Raw genomic sequence first — 18,159 nt, 5'->3', positions numbered from 1 at the left:
TCTCACAGCAGGACTCGTTTCAATAGAGGCTTATAGATAAGCCAAAGCGCAAGCCAGCTCAAAATTCTAAGATTAATCAACAGAATTAGTATTATTATCATTATTATTATTATTATTATTATCAATATTATTGTTATTATTATTATTATTCACAATTCATGATTGCAGTACCTGTCTCACCCTCAAACAACAGATATCATTTAATGCCCTACTTACCTAGAGACAAAGTTCAGATTCTTTCCAGTAACAGTTATTAACCTCTCTGGGTGTGTGTGGAGAACAAGACTAGACAAGCGTCGACTCACGCATGCTGACTAAGTCATGACGACTGTCGCAAAGGTTATGATAGGACTGGATCGCCTGAGGCCGACCGTGACGCATTCGTTTTCGTCAAACGGCGCGACAGACATACAGTCGACGTTGCCGCGTCCATACGCTGCAGGCCATTGTGATTCAGTCAGGGATTGTATGAAAATTGTGTTGAAGAATTTTGAATACAGACTAAATCCCTTACTGTTCTACATATATATTGTGGGGCTATAAGTAAATTTAACTTCTTTACAATTTATGTATTCCCAAATATATATAGATTCTGTACTGTTAGTACTTTGGTCCACTAAATCTAAACCTCTCAGTCATACTGTGAATTTGTTCCATGTTTCTGTACAATTTGGAATTCATTTATCCTATCACGTGTAAAGGCTGGCTGACCTAAATTCCGTAAATGTTTGCCTAGCAGAACTTAATTGGTCAAACTGGGAAATTCATCAGTCAAATAATTCAACTGACATTGTTGTCGTTGTTGTCGTATTATATGACTAGGAACGAACATTACTTTTATTGTATTTGTAGATTTAGCATATGGGTCTCACATGTTTTCCAAAGCTGCTTCATAATAAGATTTAGCAGCATTATAACAAATTATTTTCATCTTTTTATATCATATCATATTGCACTGTGATTGATTGTTTACATTATTCTATAGAATTCTAACTGTTGCCACTGTTTTTGTTTCGCCCTCCAACTCCATGTTAGGAAATCAGGAAACACATGAACTTCCTGGACAACTTTTTTTTCCCCGTCAGAGGAGGGGAAAACGTGAGAAAGTGTGCGATGTGAGAGGTGTGTTCGCAGGTGTGCCAGCCTCTTATGTGCGTTTGAGTGTTGCCACTCATTGTTGTCAGGATGTCACACCTACCTGCTTCCACTGCATATAAGAGGCACCAACGTGATTCATCCGCCTCAAATTGTCAGCTTCCTTGTTCCAAATATTTTCCGACTCGCCAACTGCTCAGTTCAGTCACAAAATGGACTCATCACAGGTGTGTGGCAGGAAGGTCAGAACCCTACTTTTTGGGGTGATACTTGGAATTTTTGCCGTTGCCCATTCAGGATTTTCGAATGGTAAGTTTAATTTCTTTCATCTGTTTCTTCTTTTTTTTTTCCCAAGACAATCTCTCATAAGCTAAGTGTGATGTTACATTTTCCGATTAAGTAAGCAGTCAGATACAACAGTTAATACTTTTAAATGTTTATCGTTAATTGTAAATATTTACTGGGATAGCTTGATTTCTTCAAACTTTTCATAAACATTTCTAAATTTGAGGCAATTCTTATGGCCATCATTGGTCATTGTATCTACATATCTACTCTCCTATTAAATTTACTATTGCATTTTAATAATTAGCATTGTGCCCCTATAGTTGGCCCTCCCACCGCTGCCACCCATGCGCTACGTGTTTCTGGCTCACTTGTTTCTAGAGGAATACCAGAGTTGTATTTCATTGCCGGTGCATAGATTTCATAGTCAGTGCCAAAAAACGCACACAGAGATCATTGTAAAACGTCCCAAGAGCTGCATTAATGCCTATTACTGGTGTAAGATGAAACTGAAAGATCAGCAAGGAGCTGTAACACAAGTTTTGGCAACCTGCAGATATGTTGGAAACAGCCAAAGCTGAACATGACCGGGCAGAATTGGAGAAGAATAGTGTGTAATCCAAGTCATTGGCATTCCAATGCCCTTCTCATGAACTTCTTTGTGGAAAAAAAGAAAACGTAATTTCTTTAGATCTACGAAATTCAAAAATATATTAGGGAATATTGAGTAAGTTCATCATGCTGAAACTCTACACGACACAAACAGCCGAATACAATAACGCAATCATCCTAGTTGGGATTTTAAGGAGTGTGCAGTAAAGCCAAACCTTCACAGGGACCTTTCCTGTGCGCCTGAACGCCTGAAGCACTTCCCGCTAAAAACTCAGCATTTTCTAGTCACACACGGACACTCTGGTGGCAGTCCTTGGCATATGCCTGGAGAACAGGAGCAATTGAACATAGAACAGCTTCTCTGATCTGTAACTAAGGCTACACTGTCAGTGGAGTAAATCCACACTTTGACCCAGGAAATGTTTTACGTTCACTACTTGAACAGCCTCCTCCGTCTCCTTGCAACTGATCACAGTAATGAGCCAAATAATACCGCACTCACTTATTTCCTTTGCAAAGTAACAAGGTCACCACGATCACTCAGTGATATGACTAACAGCGATAATTTCCGAGTGAGTCTTTTGTCATATATCCCCTTGCGTCGAAACTGTTCAGAATCTACGGCCTCCTTCCAAGGAAAACTGAAACATTTCATGGTTTACTTACTTGAGGTGGGTGTGTCAGGAGTGCTCGAAGCTATTTTTCAAACTGCTGCTTTGATGATGAGCCATTCTTTGTCCCACCACTAATGGATGATTAGTCACCCCGGTTAATCATTACAGTTTCTCACCACACCTAATCACAGAAGACCACTGCGCAAGTTTGTACAAGAATTTGACACAAAGCACATCAACTCAGCGTTGTGATTTCTAAGAAAATGAGGAAACAAACAAACACTTGTGGTGACCTGTGGATTTTTCCACCTGTCTTTGTCCTAGTTGTGTCACAGGATGAGGTTTACCGAGAGGCCGTGACAGAGGGCTATCTCATCGATGGCTTTTTTCTCAGTCCTCGCTCCACTGCATTACCCAAAAGACCCGAAAGCGCTGAAGCGTCCCAGCAGCCGTCGTCTCAGTCCAAAGACAGTGACGTCTTTGACGAAAGGTTGGACGCCTTTCACAACCTATCTACAACCGAGGGTGTTGAACTCCATCAGAGCTCCCAGCAGCCATCCACTGAGTCCAAAGACAATTTTGAGGGAAGTGGAGACCCCATTCAGTGGTTTATCACACGTCTTCCTGACCACGGAGGAGAACGCAATGCATCCACAACTGAGAGTGCTGAGGTCCTTCAGAGCACCCAGAAGCCAACCACTGAGTCCACGGACTATCCTGAGGGAAGCGGAGACCCCGTTGGCGAGTTCTTGTCGCTGCATACTACAACCCAGAGTGGGTTGCATACTCAGAACTCCCAGAAGCCCTACTCAGAAACCACAGAGAGCGGCACGTTTGAAGGAAGTGGGGACACCCCAACCCAGGTCTTTCTCCCAAATGGGGAACACCTCACAACCACGCAGAGCTTGACCGCTGTTTTCATGCCTGTTGACTTTGAGGGCTCAGCCTCTGGTGAAATGAGTCCGAGCCCGTTCACCACCACGCAAACTGGTAGTGTGTCCTCAACCTCCATGCCTCCTCAGGTCATTGTCGTGGAACCTCGACTCATAAATACATCAGTCAACATCAGACAATCCTCAGAGACCCAGAACCCACAGACAGATGAAGGTGAATATACAATTACATACTCACAAGTTGTTTTATAGCTATTTTTTTATTGTTTATATCATGTGTTGTCATTTTCTTTTCTTAGTTCACGAATCGCAGCAGAGTGGAAATGACAGAACTCCAGGTAAATCCCTTGATCGATATAACATTGGTGATATTCTTGCACGATCCAGGCACTGCTCAAGTTGATCTTACTAATCCCTACTTTCTGCAGGTTGGATCATCATTGTCGCCTTCATTGTTGGTGTCGCAGCCCTGGTTATGCTCTGCGTTGCCATCGCTACTCGAGACAAGTGAGGTTTTAGAATCAAAAACACCATCATGTGCACTAGATTCATTGTTGCCGTAGAGAATAAACCCTCAACCTATCTTTCTCCACAGATGGAACGGACCAAGACAAGCATCCCAGCTGGAGAACAAAACCAACTCCTCAAACCAGCAGAGGGAGCTAGAGATGGAGACTTTTCTGCAAAAAGACCATCCCAGAGAGAACGGTGAAGCAGAGGAGTACACGGTCATTCAGCTTGATGATCTTCAAGACAAATATTCATCGGACTGAGGCTTCAAAACAGAACCACTGGGCCAGTAGTCTTCGTGGACTCTCCAACTCCTTTGGACCCAGTTTGAACTCAAAGATGCAACTGTTGTTACACTTTTCAGTTCTTACCTTCTTGTTGACTGTGGTCGGTGCACAAATGTCTTTTGTTTTTTGTTTTTTTCCCAAACAGGGCTTTAAAGTCTGTATAGTGTTTTACTAAGTTTTTATTTACTTCCTTGACAATGTAAATTATGTTTGTATGTTTTATTGTTGTACAATGTACTTGTAAGCAGACACCCAGCACTGACCTGTCTTGTGAAAATGTATTTTTGTAAAAACCCATACATTTCTGTGTAATATTTTTTTTATTATTAAATACTCTACACTTTATTTGAAAATTGTAACTTACATTAAGGCATTCTACTTCCACCACATACATTGTGGAAACTCTGTGCAGAGCGGCACTCAGCCTACTGAATCATTGGCTTCTCTAAACGCAGCCCCTCAGCTGCTCCACAACCTCGTGTCAGAGCTGTAGCTCCTCCATCCGACCCAAACATTAACCTACAATAAACCAAACAGCAACTTCACAATTAAACATTTATTTATTTATTTTTTTAAGTTTCATATTTACAACCAAGTATTAAAACATTTACACACACTCCGTCCGTTTGCCTGATTAGTATTTTTTATTTTATTTTTTATTTTTTGCAAAGTAATTAAGATCCTGCTTTCCTGCAGCAATATCCAAAAAGAAGTTACCTTGCATCGAATGTCAGTTCACAGGGGAAATAGTTGAAAAGATTCTTGAACTGATGTATACATAGCAAAAACAAAAGGGAAGAATGATAGAAAATATACATTTTAGAATCTAAAAATGGTAGTCTTACTTTCATAGAAAACACTGTCTATGCTAGATCTGTTCACTAAGGACATATTTTATGTATTCAAGGCTCAAAACCGAATACAACAAAATAAAAAAGGGGATATAATTAAAGATTGTTGTTTTCCCTTGCACATAAATGTAGTGATTGTGACTGAGATCATTCCCTCAACTGTTGGTCCATCCAACAGGTGAGGGCTGATTCTTCAGCTGTTCAGCAAAGTCTGGGCCAAACACTTTTTGCTGAGGACAACATGTAGAAATACTGTAGCTGCCAATGTTCCATACACGTAAAGCATTCCTGAAAGTACTAACATGATGGTTTTATGGGCAGTAGTGTCAATAAAATGCATAGAATTGAATTTATGACTCATCGCTCAATGATTACCCAAGAACAGTGAATTGGTGTAGTCTCATCCGAGGGCTCAGAGGTCTCCATCACTGAAGAAGCTTTTTGAATGTGAGACAAAATGTCTTCAGCCACCAAGAACCAGTCCAGTAGCCTTTCACTCGGCTCTCCAAGACTAAGATGACCTGGATGAGTGAGAGTCTAATTTCCGTGCCATTTTGCAATGTAACCTCTAAAGGCAGTACTTTGGATTAGACGATGGCCCACTGGAGTGCACCTGGCAAATGGGGTTTCTGAGTAGATACAGTTTAGCATCATTTGACATAAAAAAAAAGAAAATGAAAATGAAAAACTTGAGTGTCGAAGATCAGCGGTGCTGCACACCAGCGTAATAACACTGGTTTAACAAGTGGAACATGTAGGGCCTTCCTCTCACACAAACAATTGGAGCTCAGTTATTTCTTTTACAAGCAAAAAAAAAAAAAAAAAGGTTGAATGCATTTTTCCACAAAAATAAATACCCCTAAGTTCACAACCTACAGGGACGACTATTGGCCTGAAGGGAAACTTCAATGAGTGATTACACAGTACAATCTTCATAGAAATCTTTAGCATAGGAAAAGCAATTCTGATAGATAACATACATAAAACTCTATACATTTGTTTTATACACCTTAGCTATATATGTTATGTACACAAAGTGCAAGGAGGCACTTTAAACATTATTATATAAGCTGTTGAGCTTATATGAGAACACAATCAACCATCAACCGTCTCCACCTTGGTTTGAACAGTCTCTACACAGAGATAATTGAGAAAAAACAAACAAACAAACAAACAAACAAACAAACAAACAAATAAATAAAACCTCACATCCAGCCAGCATCCACTGATCCTGTTGCTACGGCTCCACATCAGAACGAGGGCTGGGAGCAGAATTAAGCCCCTTCTAAACAAAGGTGGCCATAGCCAATTAACTCTGCATGTAATCACAGGAGAGCTCGGCTGCTTGCTCAAAGCCGATTGGTGGAGAAACTTTACGCCCTCCATGAAAAAAAAAAAAAAAAACTTCTTTGACTGAAGTGGACAGTTGTAGCAACTTTTCGTATCCAGAGACGCGTGAGTCATCGCGCGGACTGCCTGCACTACGCAGCTGACGTCGTCAAGGCAAGGTTGTCATATAGCATATAGAAATCAGAAAACAGTGTGAAATAAAACAGCAATGCACTGGCCTGTGTGAAAGTTTGAGAGACACCAACCCAACGACCGCCCTCCGAAATCTCAAACCTTTCTCTCTTTTGTTTAACATCCTCTCTGGGTTCCAGGGACACAGGCGTCTTTTTTTTTTTTTTTTTGGACTACGAACAAACAACAACAACAACAAAAAGTCAGTGCCTCATTCTTGAAGAACATACATACAAAAAGATAAACAATATATTAATCAGATGAAAGACGCCCCTCACTCTCACTCTATATCCTGCCTCACGACCGTCTACGACACGCCCCGTATGTTCTCTCCGTTGCCACATTTAGAGGGCACATGTTTTCCTCGTACCATCCTAAATCCTAAGCTTTGCTTCTTAGGATTGACCATGTGTGCGACATCAGGCTGTAATCCCACAAGTCAGGCAAAGGTAACACTGTGTTTAACGATCTTGCGTTGACGTCACGTTGCCTGCACAGAGGGGCGGTTTCATTCAGTCCGTGTTGTCGCAAGTCGCTTTCAACCGCCGGGGTTGATTGACTTCAACACGGCATTTCCACGCAGAAAACCTATCGATAGCAGCTAGCATTCAGTAACACCCCCAGACCAAATCGAAACACCCCACACCACTGTGACGACTCCCTTCATTTAAGCCGAATTTGAGCCGCCATTATATTATCGCCCGCTTAATCCTCGGATCAAATTTAACTGGCAAGGCCGTAATCCGAGTGTCTGCTCTCTCTACCGCACCCTTTTAAACTACAAAGAAAATAAAAATGAGATGTTGCACAAGGTTGAAGAATTCTTTTGTTGACGGAACAAGAGGCTTGCAGCAGCACCAAGTAAGGCCCTGAGTGTTGTCAACCGGTGACTCATTCTTTCAGAGAAGGTGCCTGAAAACGCACCAGTTCGTTGTTGGGTTGTCTTTGCTGGAGTTTGTGCAAATGCAGGATCTAAAATAAAAGCAGGTTAACCATCCCCAGTGTCATCCATCGGCCACCTGGGTGGGAACCTTAAGGGCCGGCCAATAGTTCTGGCAGGGCAGCTGAACCCTGCTGACTGTCACATTTTGTTTATCTTCTTTACTCAAATTTTTTTGAACTCTTTTTTCTTTTGGTCCTACTGTGTACAGTTGTGTGTCGGCAGAGGGTAAAAGCAGTGGGAACTCAGGGTAAGGCGCAGCAGCATCTGGATCTGTGTTACTCGCATTTCCATGGTTCCTCCTCAACAAGGGAGAACTCTGCAGTCTTGCCATTTCTGCCCATCGACACCTGCAAGCAGTTATTGAGAACATCTAACTTTGGAGCCAAGGCACCAGCATTTTTCCAACCTGTCAGCAGCGGATTGGAGCAGAGAAGCCATTGTGTTTCGACCGAACATCTTTGGTCGGAGGTCTGAATGTGTGAATTTCCAACAATGGTGTGAACAAAGAACAGCTCATGTTGATACGCTAATACAATAATGTTTGACATCTCTGGGTGTTTTGACAAATGTGATTGGAAACAGGAGTACTTTGGGGTGTTGTCCTTATTTGGTCATGTATTTTATTGGCTTCTCTGCCCAACCGAGATGCAGTATTGAAACAAGGAAAAGAATGCAACTTTGCCTGGAGGTTGCATCATACAAACAGTGATCTGCCATTTACTCTACGAGGAGGAAACCAGTGAACCACAGTTTTGTTTCCTACAGTACTGATGGGAAAGGGTCTTATGATAAGGGTCAGATGGACATTTCATGACGGTTTGCGCCACTTTCGATGTGACATGTTAAAACAGCAGTCTTTCTGTGTACCACTAGGTAGAAAAATAGATCTGAATTTCCAAAAAAAAAAGAACTGAATCAGTAATTTGGTCAGGGCTGCCACAAATACATGTCCAATTAAGCAGACACAAGCCGGAAACGGTATGAAAACCCAGACATAGCACAACAAAAATACAAGTCAAGTTAAATTTTGTATACAACAAAGCAGTCTCAGAATTAAAACTGAAAAACAAACACTTTCATGTCCATTTTTTCACATTAATTTAACAGATTTTGCAGATGGTTTAAAAAAACAAGAAATGTAAAAAAATATTGCAGAGAGAACATGTGTTGACTTTGATAACTCTGGTATCACAAAAAACTGTGTTTTCCTTATAACAGTCAAATAAATAGAATGATCTGTCCCTTATTTTGATATATTACACAATCCGGAATGCATTTCCCTTGATGAAAACACGACATCCACTAGGAGTTAACAAACACAGGCAAAAAACACAGAAGCGAGGAGTGGGAGGGCCGTCTACATACACGTCTCTATGTCCGTTAATGTGAAATGTACCTTGCAGTCGTCTATCAAGATTGAGTTGTGGTGCGCGTACACGTTCTGGTTGGTGTTATTTTCAAAGAATGACTGATTCCGTGCCACCTCAAAGTCTTCCATGCGGGCCTGTTGGGAGTCGAAGCTGTTAAGCTCGTGCTTGGAGAGATGATAGACGATGCCCGCGCCATATGAGTCCCCGATCACGTTGACGGATGTGCGGAAACGGTCCCTACAAGTCCGAGAAGAAAAGTGACAGGAGAAGGCAAACAAGGTAGTAAAAAGTCTGAACAATATGACTTCTAGATAGATATACAGATAGATAGATAGATAGATAGATAGATAGATAGATAGATAGATAGATACACACAGGGTGAATGTATTGTATAACATCCTGTATGTTATATATAAGTCATGATATTTATGGCCTGAGATGCTGATGAGTCAGTGAGTAGGAGCAAAGCTCCTGTGTAGAATTCTGGAGAGGCCAGAGTCTTGTCACATTGAAAATATTTTCAATACTTTCTCCTACGTGACGACGCCCCGCTTGAAAATCCTGCACAATTTAGATGTCCAGTATAATGTCTTGTTTAATGTTTTGTTTTATTGTTTTTTTCACATTAACAGAACATCTTACTGTCTCAGTCTATATTTTAAAATGTGTGTGTGGTTGTGTGTCTATATACTGTACTGTACATTAAAAACATGCAAACATAACAATAGCATGCACATGACACTACACTTTGGTTCTATCACAGCGATCAAAGTGAAGAAATACTTAAATATATGTGTGTGTGTGTGTGTGTGTGTGTGTGTACACACACACACACTCAAATATGTATATAGTTCTAAAATTCGCTTTGATACAACCAAAGTGTCATGTTATGAATGTGTTATTATATTTACATGCTCTCAATGTACACTGTGTTGTGATGACTTACAGAAGCCAATCGACAGCGACCAGCAGGCTGATGTCTTGAGTGGGCAGTCCAACCGCTGTGAGAATCAGCAGCATGGTCACCAGTCCAGCACTGGGGATACTGGCAGCTCCAACACTGGCTAATGTGGCCGTCATACTGATGGAAAACCACAAGAGGTCAACAACGATTGTTTCAAATAATAGCCTTTTATTCACTTTAACCAACAAAAGAGAACTAATTTGCGGTTGAGAGTAAGAAACAGACAGAAGACGTACTGTAACTGAAGTCCGAACTAACTAATTGAGTTAAATTGATGTGTGTAATTGAATTGGCTGTCAAATCCACATTCTCACCTGACAGTGACAATCTGGCCCCAGTCGAGATCAATCCCATTCATCTGGGCGATAAAGATGGCGGCCACCGCCTCATAAAGCGCCGTGCCGTCCATGTTGATCGTGGCGCCCACCGGGAGCACGAAGCGAGTGACCCTCTTATCGATGCCCAGGTTCTCCTCCAAGCAGCGGAAGGTGACAGGCAGGGTACCGGCGCTGTAGTAAACGGAAAACGAGAAAAGAAAGTTAGGCTGGAATCTGGAAGGAAGTTAGGAAGGAATCTGCAGGAAATGATTCTGTTTGGAACTTTGGAAATAAATCAACTTGATGTCACGCAATGTATGTAAATCTGTTACATAAAACAGAATAAATATATATATATATTTTCATCTCTTCCAGGGAAGTTGCTTCAGATTCATTCAAATTTAAGGGCGAATTTCAAAGAGAATGCGTCTGTGACCCAGCAGTTGTTTTTTTTTGTTTGCCTGGTAATTGAAGCATGTTGCTGGTGGTTGGCGGAGCGGCGAGCAGGTCGCTACATGAGAGTCGAGGTCGTGTCTGCAGGGGGAACGATGCCTCCGTGCCATTAATAAAACATCTCATATCCCACATGAAGGCAGAGTGAGAGGCCGCCGTTGACAAGACTTCCACCGTGCTTTATAATGAAAGAAGAGGATGCGAGGCGGAGTTACAGGAACATGTCGACCACCTGAGAGGGAACCTGCCTCTGATGGGGTCGTGTTGCGCTCACCGGGGGTGGGACAGTCTGAACCTTGGAGTGTAAAACAACATCGGGGCGGAAGTCTAGCATACCTGGACGCTGTTCCCAGCGCTGTGACCCACGCTTGGAATATCCCCATGAAGAACTTGAACGGGTTTTCTTTGACGATCACAAAATATATGAGCGGGAGGAAGATACCACCGTGGATGAGGAGACCCACGATCACGGTTATCATGTACATGCCCAGCTGCCTGGCAACCACCTCCAGGTCAGCGATAGAGATGATCTTTCCACAGATGAGGCAAGCGATACCCAGAGGGGAGTACCTGCGGGCAGACAAGCACACGTCCACTGTAGAAGTTCTTCAGGAAGAGGGTAATGCAAATCCAGCGTCACGCGAGCCTCTATTGGGACGACACCTACCACATGATCGCACCAACCAGCTTCATGACGATCTCATTCAGCACATTGAAAAACTCCAACATCAGTTTGGCCCTCTCTCCCATTTTGCCCATGATGACTCCGAAAGCCACAAAGAATCCAATCAAGCCTGGAACACAGAATACAGCCGCTCTTTAAGTAACCTGTACTGGTGGAAATCATTTTTTAAAAAAAAAGCCTCATGGATAATTACTGTGACACAGTTTCCTCGTGGAAATGAGTCTTGGTCACAAGTGGATACACATTTTTAAAGTCACGCTTGTCTTGACGATATTGAAGACCTGCTGTTCAGCGCAAGCAATAGAACGAACTCGAGTGTGATATTGCATTTACAAAACAACGTGACAAACTTTACTTTGGCCTAGTCGACAGTAATGAAAAAATAAACTATGATTTGTTTTGCTCATTGACTCATTTATACTCCCCCACCAAAACAGACTGTTCTACAACTGGAAGAAAAAGTAATTAGAAAAACAACTGTTCAATCTGGTGCTGCTGCGAAAAACACAGCATCGTTCACTCATGTTTAACGAGACACCCTGTGGCCCAACTGCGCCGCTGTGGCGACAGCAGTTCGGTCCAAAAGGAACACGGCGAACACTCAACAGGCCTGGGCTGTTTACACCAGATCACAAAAGAAGTTTTGATTTGGAAATCAGGTTGCGCAATTCCAAGGATGGCATTTGCCCCAGCTGTTACGAAACCGCAGCCATTCTTTTCCCGGAACAATGGAGAAAACCTTTCACCACCTACCCAGGACGTTCATCCCGCCCTTGAACTGAAGTGACCTTTTCAATGTGAATTGAGGAGGCGCTTTTGTTCTGTTGGTGGGTACTGGTACTTTGGTAGTCACGGTCTGGATCTGGACAAGAAGCAAACAAAGTGAATAAGAAGATGCAGTGAAGACAAACACAATGTATGTATCACTCTCAGCTTGGGGGGAAAAAGTGAGACTCCCACCTGCTGAAAACACGCCTGCACCAAATTCTCCGGGAAGAGATTTCGAATCAGATCGAACAAAGCGTCTACGCTTGACACGTCATCGTTCTTCTTTCCCTGCCCCAGATTGGCCTTCAACTTGGGGTTTCCAGGATGGATTAGCAGCACAAGGACCACCCCCAGGACTGCGGCGATCACTGTTGTTGTCATGTAGTAGACCATGGCTCGGGTGCCCAAACGCCCGCTGGACTTTGCATCGAGACCAGCCAGTCCTGTTGACACGGGAAACCAAAGTTAGTCTTGGGAAGTGTATTTACTGTGTGTAGTGGTAGTTTGATCCTCACTAAGGCCTTTTTCCAGCCAACAACAGAATACAGTAACATGCAGGTTGCATGCAGGTCGCTTTTCTTTTTATGGCGTTACTTCCGAGTGGCTTTGTCTCCCTGTCTCTGTGTATCTGTCCTGATAGGTTATGGGTTTCATCCCCTTGGTGGGTCAGACCAAAGCCTCCCTGGTCACGGTCAAATGCAGAGACAACATTTCCAAATTTGCCATCAATAATGTTCCTTATGGTGATCGCCCACTTGTATACCAGATCTCCTTCTTCCTAAACGGGAAGACAGCAGGGTCTCGTCCCCAGAGTCACATAACTGTGTCACGTGTCCAGTTTGGCATCGCACGTGGACGAATGTCAACTGGCTCCCGTCTCCTTAAGTTAGAATGATTTTGTTTTTTGGTTTGTAGTTCATGGAAGAGGTTCTTGGTGTGGACTGCTCAAACACAAGGCTCCCTCATTAAGTTAAGTGATGCCGCTGAGCTTGTACCTGTCCCTCCAACACCGAAAAAGATTACTCAGTCACAAACTTAATCATCGGTTTGCTCTGAGTCAGATAATTAGCCTTATCGTTTGAGTTTGGGCTTTTAATTATCCACCGTGACTGCGAGTGTCACAAACACCAATTCTTCTCTCTCTCTCTCTCTCTCTCTCTCTCTCTCTCTCTCTCTCTGACCGCGAGGACGGACGAGACGTCTGGGCAGCAAACAAGCAACGATTTTCATCACAATATGAATTGTTTACAGAGAGTAATTGAGTTCGGTAATGAGGGGCTGATAGAAGACGGGTGTCACGTCAATGATGTAGCAGCGACGTTATATTGATGCGTGTGCGGCTTTGCTCACTGGGCAGCCCGGAGCTTCATCCAATGGGCCTCGGACGCTGAGACACCGCAGGCGGTTAAATCAGAGTCCCAGTTGAAGATCGTCACATCTGAGCGCTCGAGTTTGGTTTACTGTGAAGTCTGGCTGCAGGTTGTTATTTGTAGGCCCGACTTAATGGATGGTATAATTAGCATGCTGGTATTTTAAGCTTTCACAAGACATTGTTTTGAGCCCAGTCGCAACTAATCGCTTCAGTTACACTTTAATGAGTCCTATATTTAGCTTCTTTCCAGCTTTTAATGGTTACATCGTGCAAAATTAGCTCCTCTCTCATAAAGGACACTGATCCGTCTGTCAGGATAGTGACCACACCACCAGCTCGTTGGCCGCTCTGCTCTTTAGGTCTCCTTTTAAACATGTGGAAAAAAACATCAGTTTGGGCAGAAACCTTTAATTTAGTGATTTTGCATCAGGCTGCGGACGCAGAGCTAAACTTTGAATTTTCTTCAGTTCTGCTGAGAGATTTTTTTCTTTTTCAATTTACCCTCAGATGACACCGAAGTAGAAAATAATATTGCAAAATCGTTAGGATATTTGACATAATCCAAACAGGAAATACAAACACATACCTAAAAAAAAATGGGTCCTAAATGTGTTTTCGCAACTTCCTGATTCAGACCTCTGGCATTAAATCAAGTTGGAACAAGGGTCTCTTCAATGCACTATTTACACTTGCGTACGTGTTGGAAAAGATAGTTCGCTGATCATCCTCAAATTCTTCTTCGCTGTATAAATGTTCTTCTTCCAGAAATGTTTTGAATGCGTCACTTTTACTCCATTTGCAGCAAAAGAAGAAGAAGAAGAAGCTAATTTCTCCGCATTGTTCGTGGGCGACTTTGCGGCAATGTGACGTTATTTTCGTCTGAACAAATCTTGAGTGACGGACAAAATTGGCTGATCATTATCTTGTTGCTGTATTGTGCGGACCGATGGGAGAAGAACACTTGAGGCTTTTTCACAAGGGGAGAGAATTCTTTGCTTTTCCGCCGACCGGCTTTGGCACCAGTCTGGATAACAACTGCGGCCATTACAGTTGACCGCCAGCCCGTGACGCTCATCCATTGTCTCCTGCACCGACTGGAAGCCTCAAACTCTTGCTCCCTGACTCAGCTGACTGTTGAAATATCTGTCCAGTTTGGTTTGACCAACGGCCTCTCAAGCGTTTTTTCTATGGACGTGACCTCTTTTTATTTTTAAAGATTTTTCTGTGAAAGGAGAGTCTGATCTGGCAACATCAGGAACCTCGAACCCCCCAAAACAGGCCTGGTTACAACCAGAGAAGAGGAAGTAAACGGTGCAAAAATTCTCGTCTGCCAAGTCGTCGCTGCTCAGTTTCCCGAAACAAGTTGCACCACGCAGCCTTGTTTCCAGACAAGCCTCCGTGAAAAAACACGCACAGCCGACTCTGCACGTCACCCACCTGTGACCAGACTGGAAACAACCAGGGGCAAAATAAGCATTTTCAGCATCCTCATTAGGATCTCTCCGGGGAAGGCGATGATCATAACGACATCGGGAGGGAGGGGTGATATGTGCCGCAGCAGCATCCCGGCGATGGAGCCCAGAAAAACACCTGCACCGCAGAGAGAAAGAGAGGGAAGAGACACAGACGCGGTGAGGGGAAAGAAAACAACAAGACTTTTGAGCATCGAGGCGCCGACTCCGAGTACGACAACACGACCTGCGGTGGCTCGCGACTCTCACAGTTTGATCACTGGATCCTCAAATAACCTCGTCTGAGAGTCCCACAGTGTCGCCCTGTGACCAACAGGTGCTGCTGTAATTGCCCTCACGTGTGACGAGTGAAAAACTCGGCTTTGTTGAGGCGAGGGTAACAAGTGCCGCGAATGCACGGGAGAAAAACAAAGCCTTGACATATACACACACAAATACAGGAGTTTGATTTCCTCCTGCTCATTCGAATGAAACTTCACAGTAGCTCATTATTTCAGTTTAGTCAATGTGACCCTGGTGAAGATCCACTATCTGCTCCTTTAAATGCTGATGCTGATTTTTTAAAATTTATTTTTTTATTTTTTTTTAGCAGCCATTAAGAGGTTCACAACAGTTTTTGGTACAAAGCAAAAAAGCAAAAAAAACAAACAAAACCCAGCAACAGCAACGTGTGGCGCTGTCACCGGCTCGCTGGTTAGCTCGATTGCTTCCCAGCAAGAAGCTCCTGTGCTTGACAGCGTGAGGATTCAAAGTGCGTGCGTGTGCGTGCGTGCGTGCGTGCGCTCTCCTCCCGTGTGGAGGCATTCTCTCCTGACGTTCCTCGACGATCCAACGACATGCAGCGAGGGTTAATGGCCCGCAGGCACAAGTGTGTTTATCTGCCTGTCTGAGCATGTTAGCGCGGCGTTAGCTTCCCTCTAGACGCTAAATGAGGCCTCGCCGAGCCCCTGGGTGTGTGCACAGCGCACGTGCACGCACCCAGCGCGTGCATAGCTGAATGATAGTGGTTGTGGCCCCCACGGGAGGAAGTAGCAGGAAGCCACCTTATTCCTAAAAATAAATTAGAAAAAAATGACTTACCCAGGATGGTGAGGGTAAGAACCATGTTCTTCATGATTTTGTCGCACATGCTGCTGCAGATGCTGTCAGACGTGTCCACTTTGGCCGGCTGCAGGTGGCTCTCGTCCATCCTGACCTCCACTTGCTTCTGCATCTTGTTGGCACTGAACGCAGGAGAGAAAGACGGTGAGCTGGAAAGTTCGGAGCAACTTTTAGAGAGGATCGGGTGATGGCGGTTGGCGGGTGATGGCGAGCGACCACCGTCTTTTCAGTCAAGAGCCCAGGTCTCCAGGTTTCCCTATTTTACCCTACTTGGCCTGTCAGTGGAAACATCTGGGTTTTTGAGCATGCACATATACATGTGGTTTACACATGAAGTTGAATTGAGCTGGACTGAACTGAACTGGACAAATAAAGCCATAACTGCTTCTGTTGGAATATAAATCAGCATAATCAAGAATTTGAAAAGTTCCAGCAGAAAATCAAGTGACAAACTGCTTCTGAGAGAACAAAAAAAAAGAAAAAAAAAGATGAAAAATAATTGCACATTTTAGCAGCCAGTTATTCATTATTGATTTTCTCCTTCCCATCACGGTTGTGGTGGATTCAGAAGGATGACAGGATAGGAGCAGAGGTCTCATCTGAGACGATGTAGCATAATCATGTTATAGGCGAGAGAGTCGGAACCATCACTTCTCTGAAATGTCATTTTATCTCATCGGCGCTGAGCTCACCTTCTCTGTAAGTTTGCTGCTTGCTTAAGTAGATGTGCGTGAATTCATCCAAACTTTACAACATTCCTTCGTATCAGGTTCCAGTGTTCCTTCTAGAACCTTAACAAGCACTCAGCAGAATCAGTCAAATACAAAAACACCACAACAGGGTCGGACGACGGCAGGCGGCTGAAATTTGCTTTTTTCAGTGGATCAGGAATCAAGAGGCTTTCTGATTGGGTGGGGTGTGGGTTCAATGTGGGCGGATCCAGATGCAGCTCAGGTCCCCTGAACAAACTCAAACTGACCTCCGTGCGCTTGTTTTTTGTGTTAATAACCACAGCCTCGTCTTGACACCGGTTGGTTAAACCACAGCATCAGCGGTGATTAAGATCCCTGACCGACGCTCACTGGAGAGAACAAATGCGGCGTGATGAGAAGAACATCGTCTATGTGAAAGTTAGTCAAGACTTTGCCAGCACCCGAACATCTTGTTGGGTTTCGGATCTTTTGGTCTTTAAACCAAAGCAACAAAGTCAAGTCTGACCCGGTCGATCACGACGGGGCTGTTATGTTTTGCAGGTGTGTCTGTGATTTGCCTTCACGTCGCCTCTCAGTCCCTCGGACTGCTTCCCGCCGCCGCGAGATGCTAATTACAGATGATCCCGTCCGTCCTCCGACCCGCCGCCCCATCGTGCCGCTGGAGTTCCTCAGGTTTTGTTGTGGTGTGGCGTAAAGCCTCTTGGACTTAAAGATCAGCTCTCCCCTGTGTAGCCTTTAAATCCCCTGCTGCGCACAGACGCGCACGGTTATGTAACCGCAAGAGGCCGAGTCATTTAGACCTTCAGCGCCTTTCAGGACCTACGGTATTAATCCTGGGCCAAGAAGTCGACTGGCGATGAAAAGACAAACAAAAACGAACAAAGCAAAACAAAACAAAACAAAAAAAACACTTAAGTTTCTCCCGACGAAAGGTTGCAATTAGTGAAGATGTTTTTGAGAAAGAGAAAAAAATATATATTTATAGCACAAAATGGGGCGAGAATCAGAGCCTGTGGAGCGGTAATGAATTCCTGCGCCACCATCAGAAATCCTTCAGATAATTCACTCTTCTTGATTTCTTTTCTCTTTTTTGCCTTTTAGATTGGACACATAGAGTGACATGCAAAGAAGCGCCAAGTCAATCACGACGGCCTGATATACTTTGCTCCTGCATTAATGAGACTTAAGCCAGTTAGAGGGGATGAAATGAGCTGCGACGGTACACAAGTGATTGAGTTACGCAACAGTAAAGGGGCTTCCCAGGAAAGTCAAGGTGTCACCGCCGCCTTTCAGCCGCGAAACGCCGCAAAATGACGAGCTGCCGCCAACCTCA

The 18,159-nt window shown here is 43.7% G+C and overlaps 2 protein-coding genes across 3 annotated transcripts; one reads left to right on the top strand and one right to left on the bottom strand.

Moving 5' to 3' along the window:
* Nucleotides 1–1,217: 1,217 nt before the first annotated feature.
* Nucleotides 1,218–4,912, top strand: LOC142883258 (uncharacterized). The gene is made up of 5 exons (XM_076017993.1): nucleotides 1,218–1,404; nucleotides 2,931–3,713; nucleotides 3,799–3,837; nucleotides 3,928–4,006; nucleotides 4,095–4,912. Exons 1-5 carry the CDS (start codon nucleotides 1,308–1,310, stop codon nucleotides 4,270–4,272), a joined length of 1,176 nt encoding a protein of 391 aa, XP_075874108.1. The 5' UTR covers nucleotides 1,218–1,307; the 3' UTR covers nucleotides 4,273–4,912.
* Nucleotides 4,913–5,255: 343 nt separating this feature from the next.
* On the bottom strand, nucleotides 5,256–16,424 carry LOC142883246 (excitatory amino acid transporter 2-like). 2 transcript variants are annotated; one of them, XM_076017981.1, is made up of 10 exons: nucleotides 16,093–16,323; nucleotides 14,978–15,130; nucleotides 12,361–12,611; nucleotides 12,154–12,262; nucleotides 11,383–11,509; nucleotides 11,052–11,285; nucleotides 10,260–10,454; nucleotides 9,928–10,062; nucleotides 9,008–9,218; nucleotides 5,256–7,958 (listed from the first exon to the last, which is right to left on the bottom strand). In XM_076017981.1, the coding sequence occupies exons 1-10, from the start codon at nucleotides 16,223–16,225 to the stop codon at nucleotides 7,887–7,889; spliced, it is 1,620 nt and encodes a 539-aa protein (XP_075874096.1). In that variant the 5' UTR covers nucleotides 16,226–16,323; the 3' UTR covers nucleotides 5,256–7,886. The 2 variants fall into 2 exon arrangements, with proteins under 2 accessions (XP_075874096.1, XP_075874087.1); XM_076017972.1 differs by lacking the exon at nucleotides 5,256–7,958 and having other exon boundaries at nucleotides 8,504–9,218; nucleotides 16,093–16,424.
* Nucleotides 16,425–18,159: the final 1,735 nt, after the last annotated feature.

The sequence above is a fragment of the Nelusetta ayraudi genome, unplaced genomic scaffold, assembly GCF_046127955.1.
Source record: "Nelusetta ayraudi isolate G7.1 ecotype Tasmania unplaced genomic scaffold, CSIRO-AGI_Nayr_v1 ptg000002l, whole genome shotgun sequence".
NCBI classification, from domain to species: Eukaryota; Metazoa; Chordata; class Actinopteri; order Tetraodontiformes; family Monacanthidae; genus Nelusetta; species Nelusetta ayraudi.
This window is presented reverse-complemented; position numbering and strand designations above follow the sequence as displayed.

Excerpts from the sequence above, each read along its gene's own strand:
- LOC142883246 (XM_076017981.1), bottom strand. The coding sequence starts at position 16,225 with ATGCAGAAGCAAGTGGAGGTCAGGATGGACGAGAGCCACCTGCAGCCG. Across the intron at positions 12,263-12,360 it reads TGCAGGCGTGTTTTCAGCAG|ATCCAGACCGTGACTACCAA; the intron begins GTGGGAGTCTCA and ends CTTCTTGTCCAG. Across the intron at positions 7,959-9,007 it reads TCTTGATAGACGACTGCAAG|GTGTCGATGGGCAGAAATGG; the intron begins GTACATTTCACA and ends AACTGCTTGCAG.
- LOC142883258 (XM_076017993.1), top strand. The coding sequence starts at position 1,308 with ATGGACTCATCACAGGTGTGTGGCAGGAAGGTCAGAACCCTACTTTTT. Across the intron at positions 3,714-3,798 it reads GAACCCACAGACAGATGAAG|TTCACGAATCGCAGCAGAGT; the intron begins GTGAATATACAA and ends TTCTTTTCTTAG. Across the intron at positions 4,007-4,094 it reads GCCATCGCTACTCGAGACAA|ATGGAACGGACCAAGACAAG; the intron begins GTGAGGTTTTAG and ends CTTTCTCCACAG.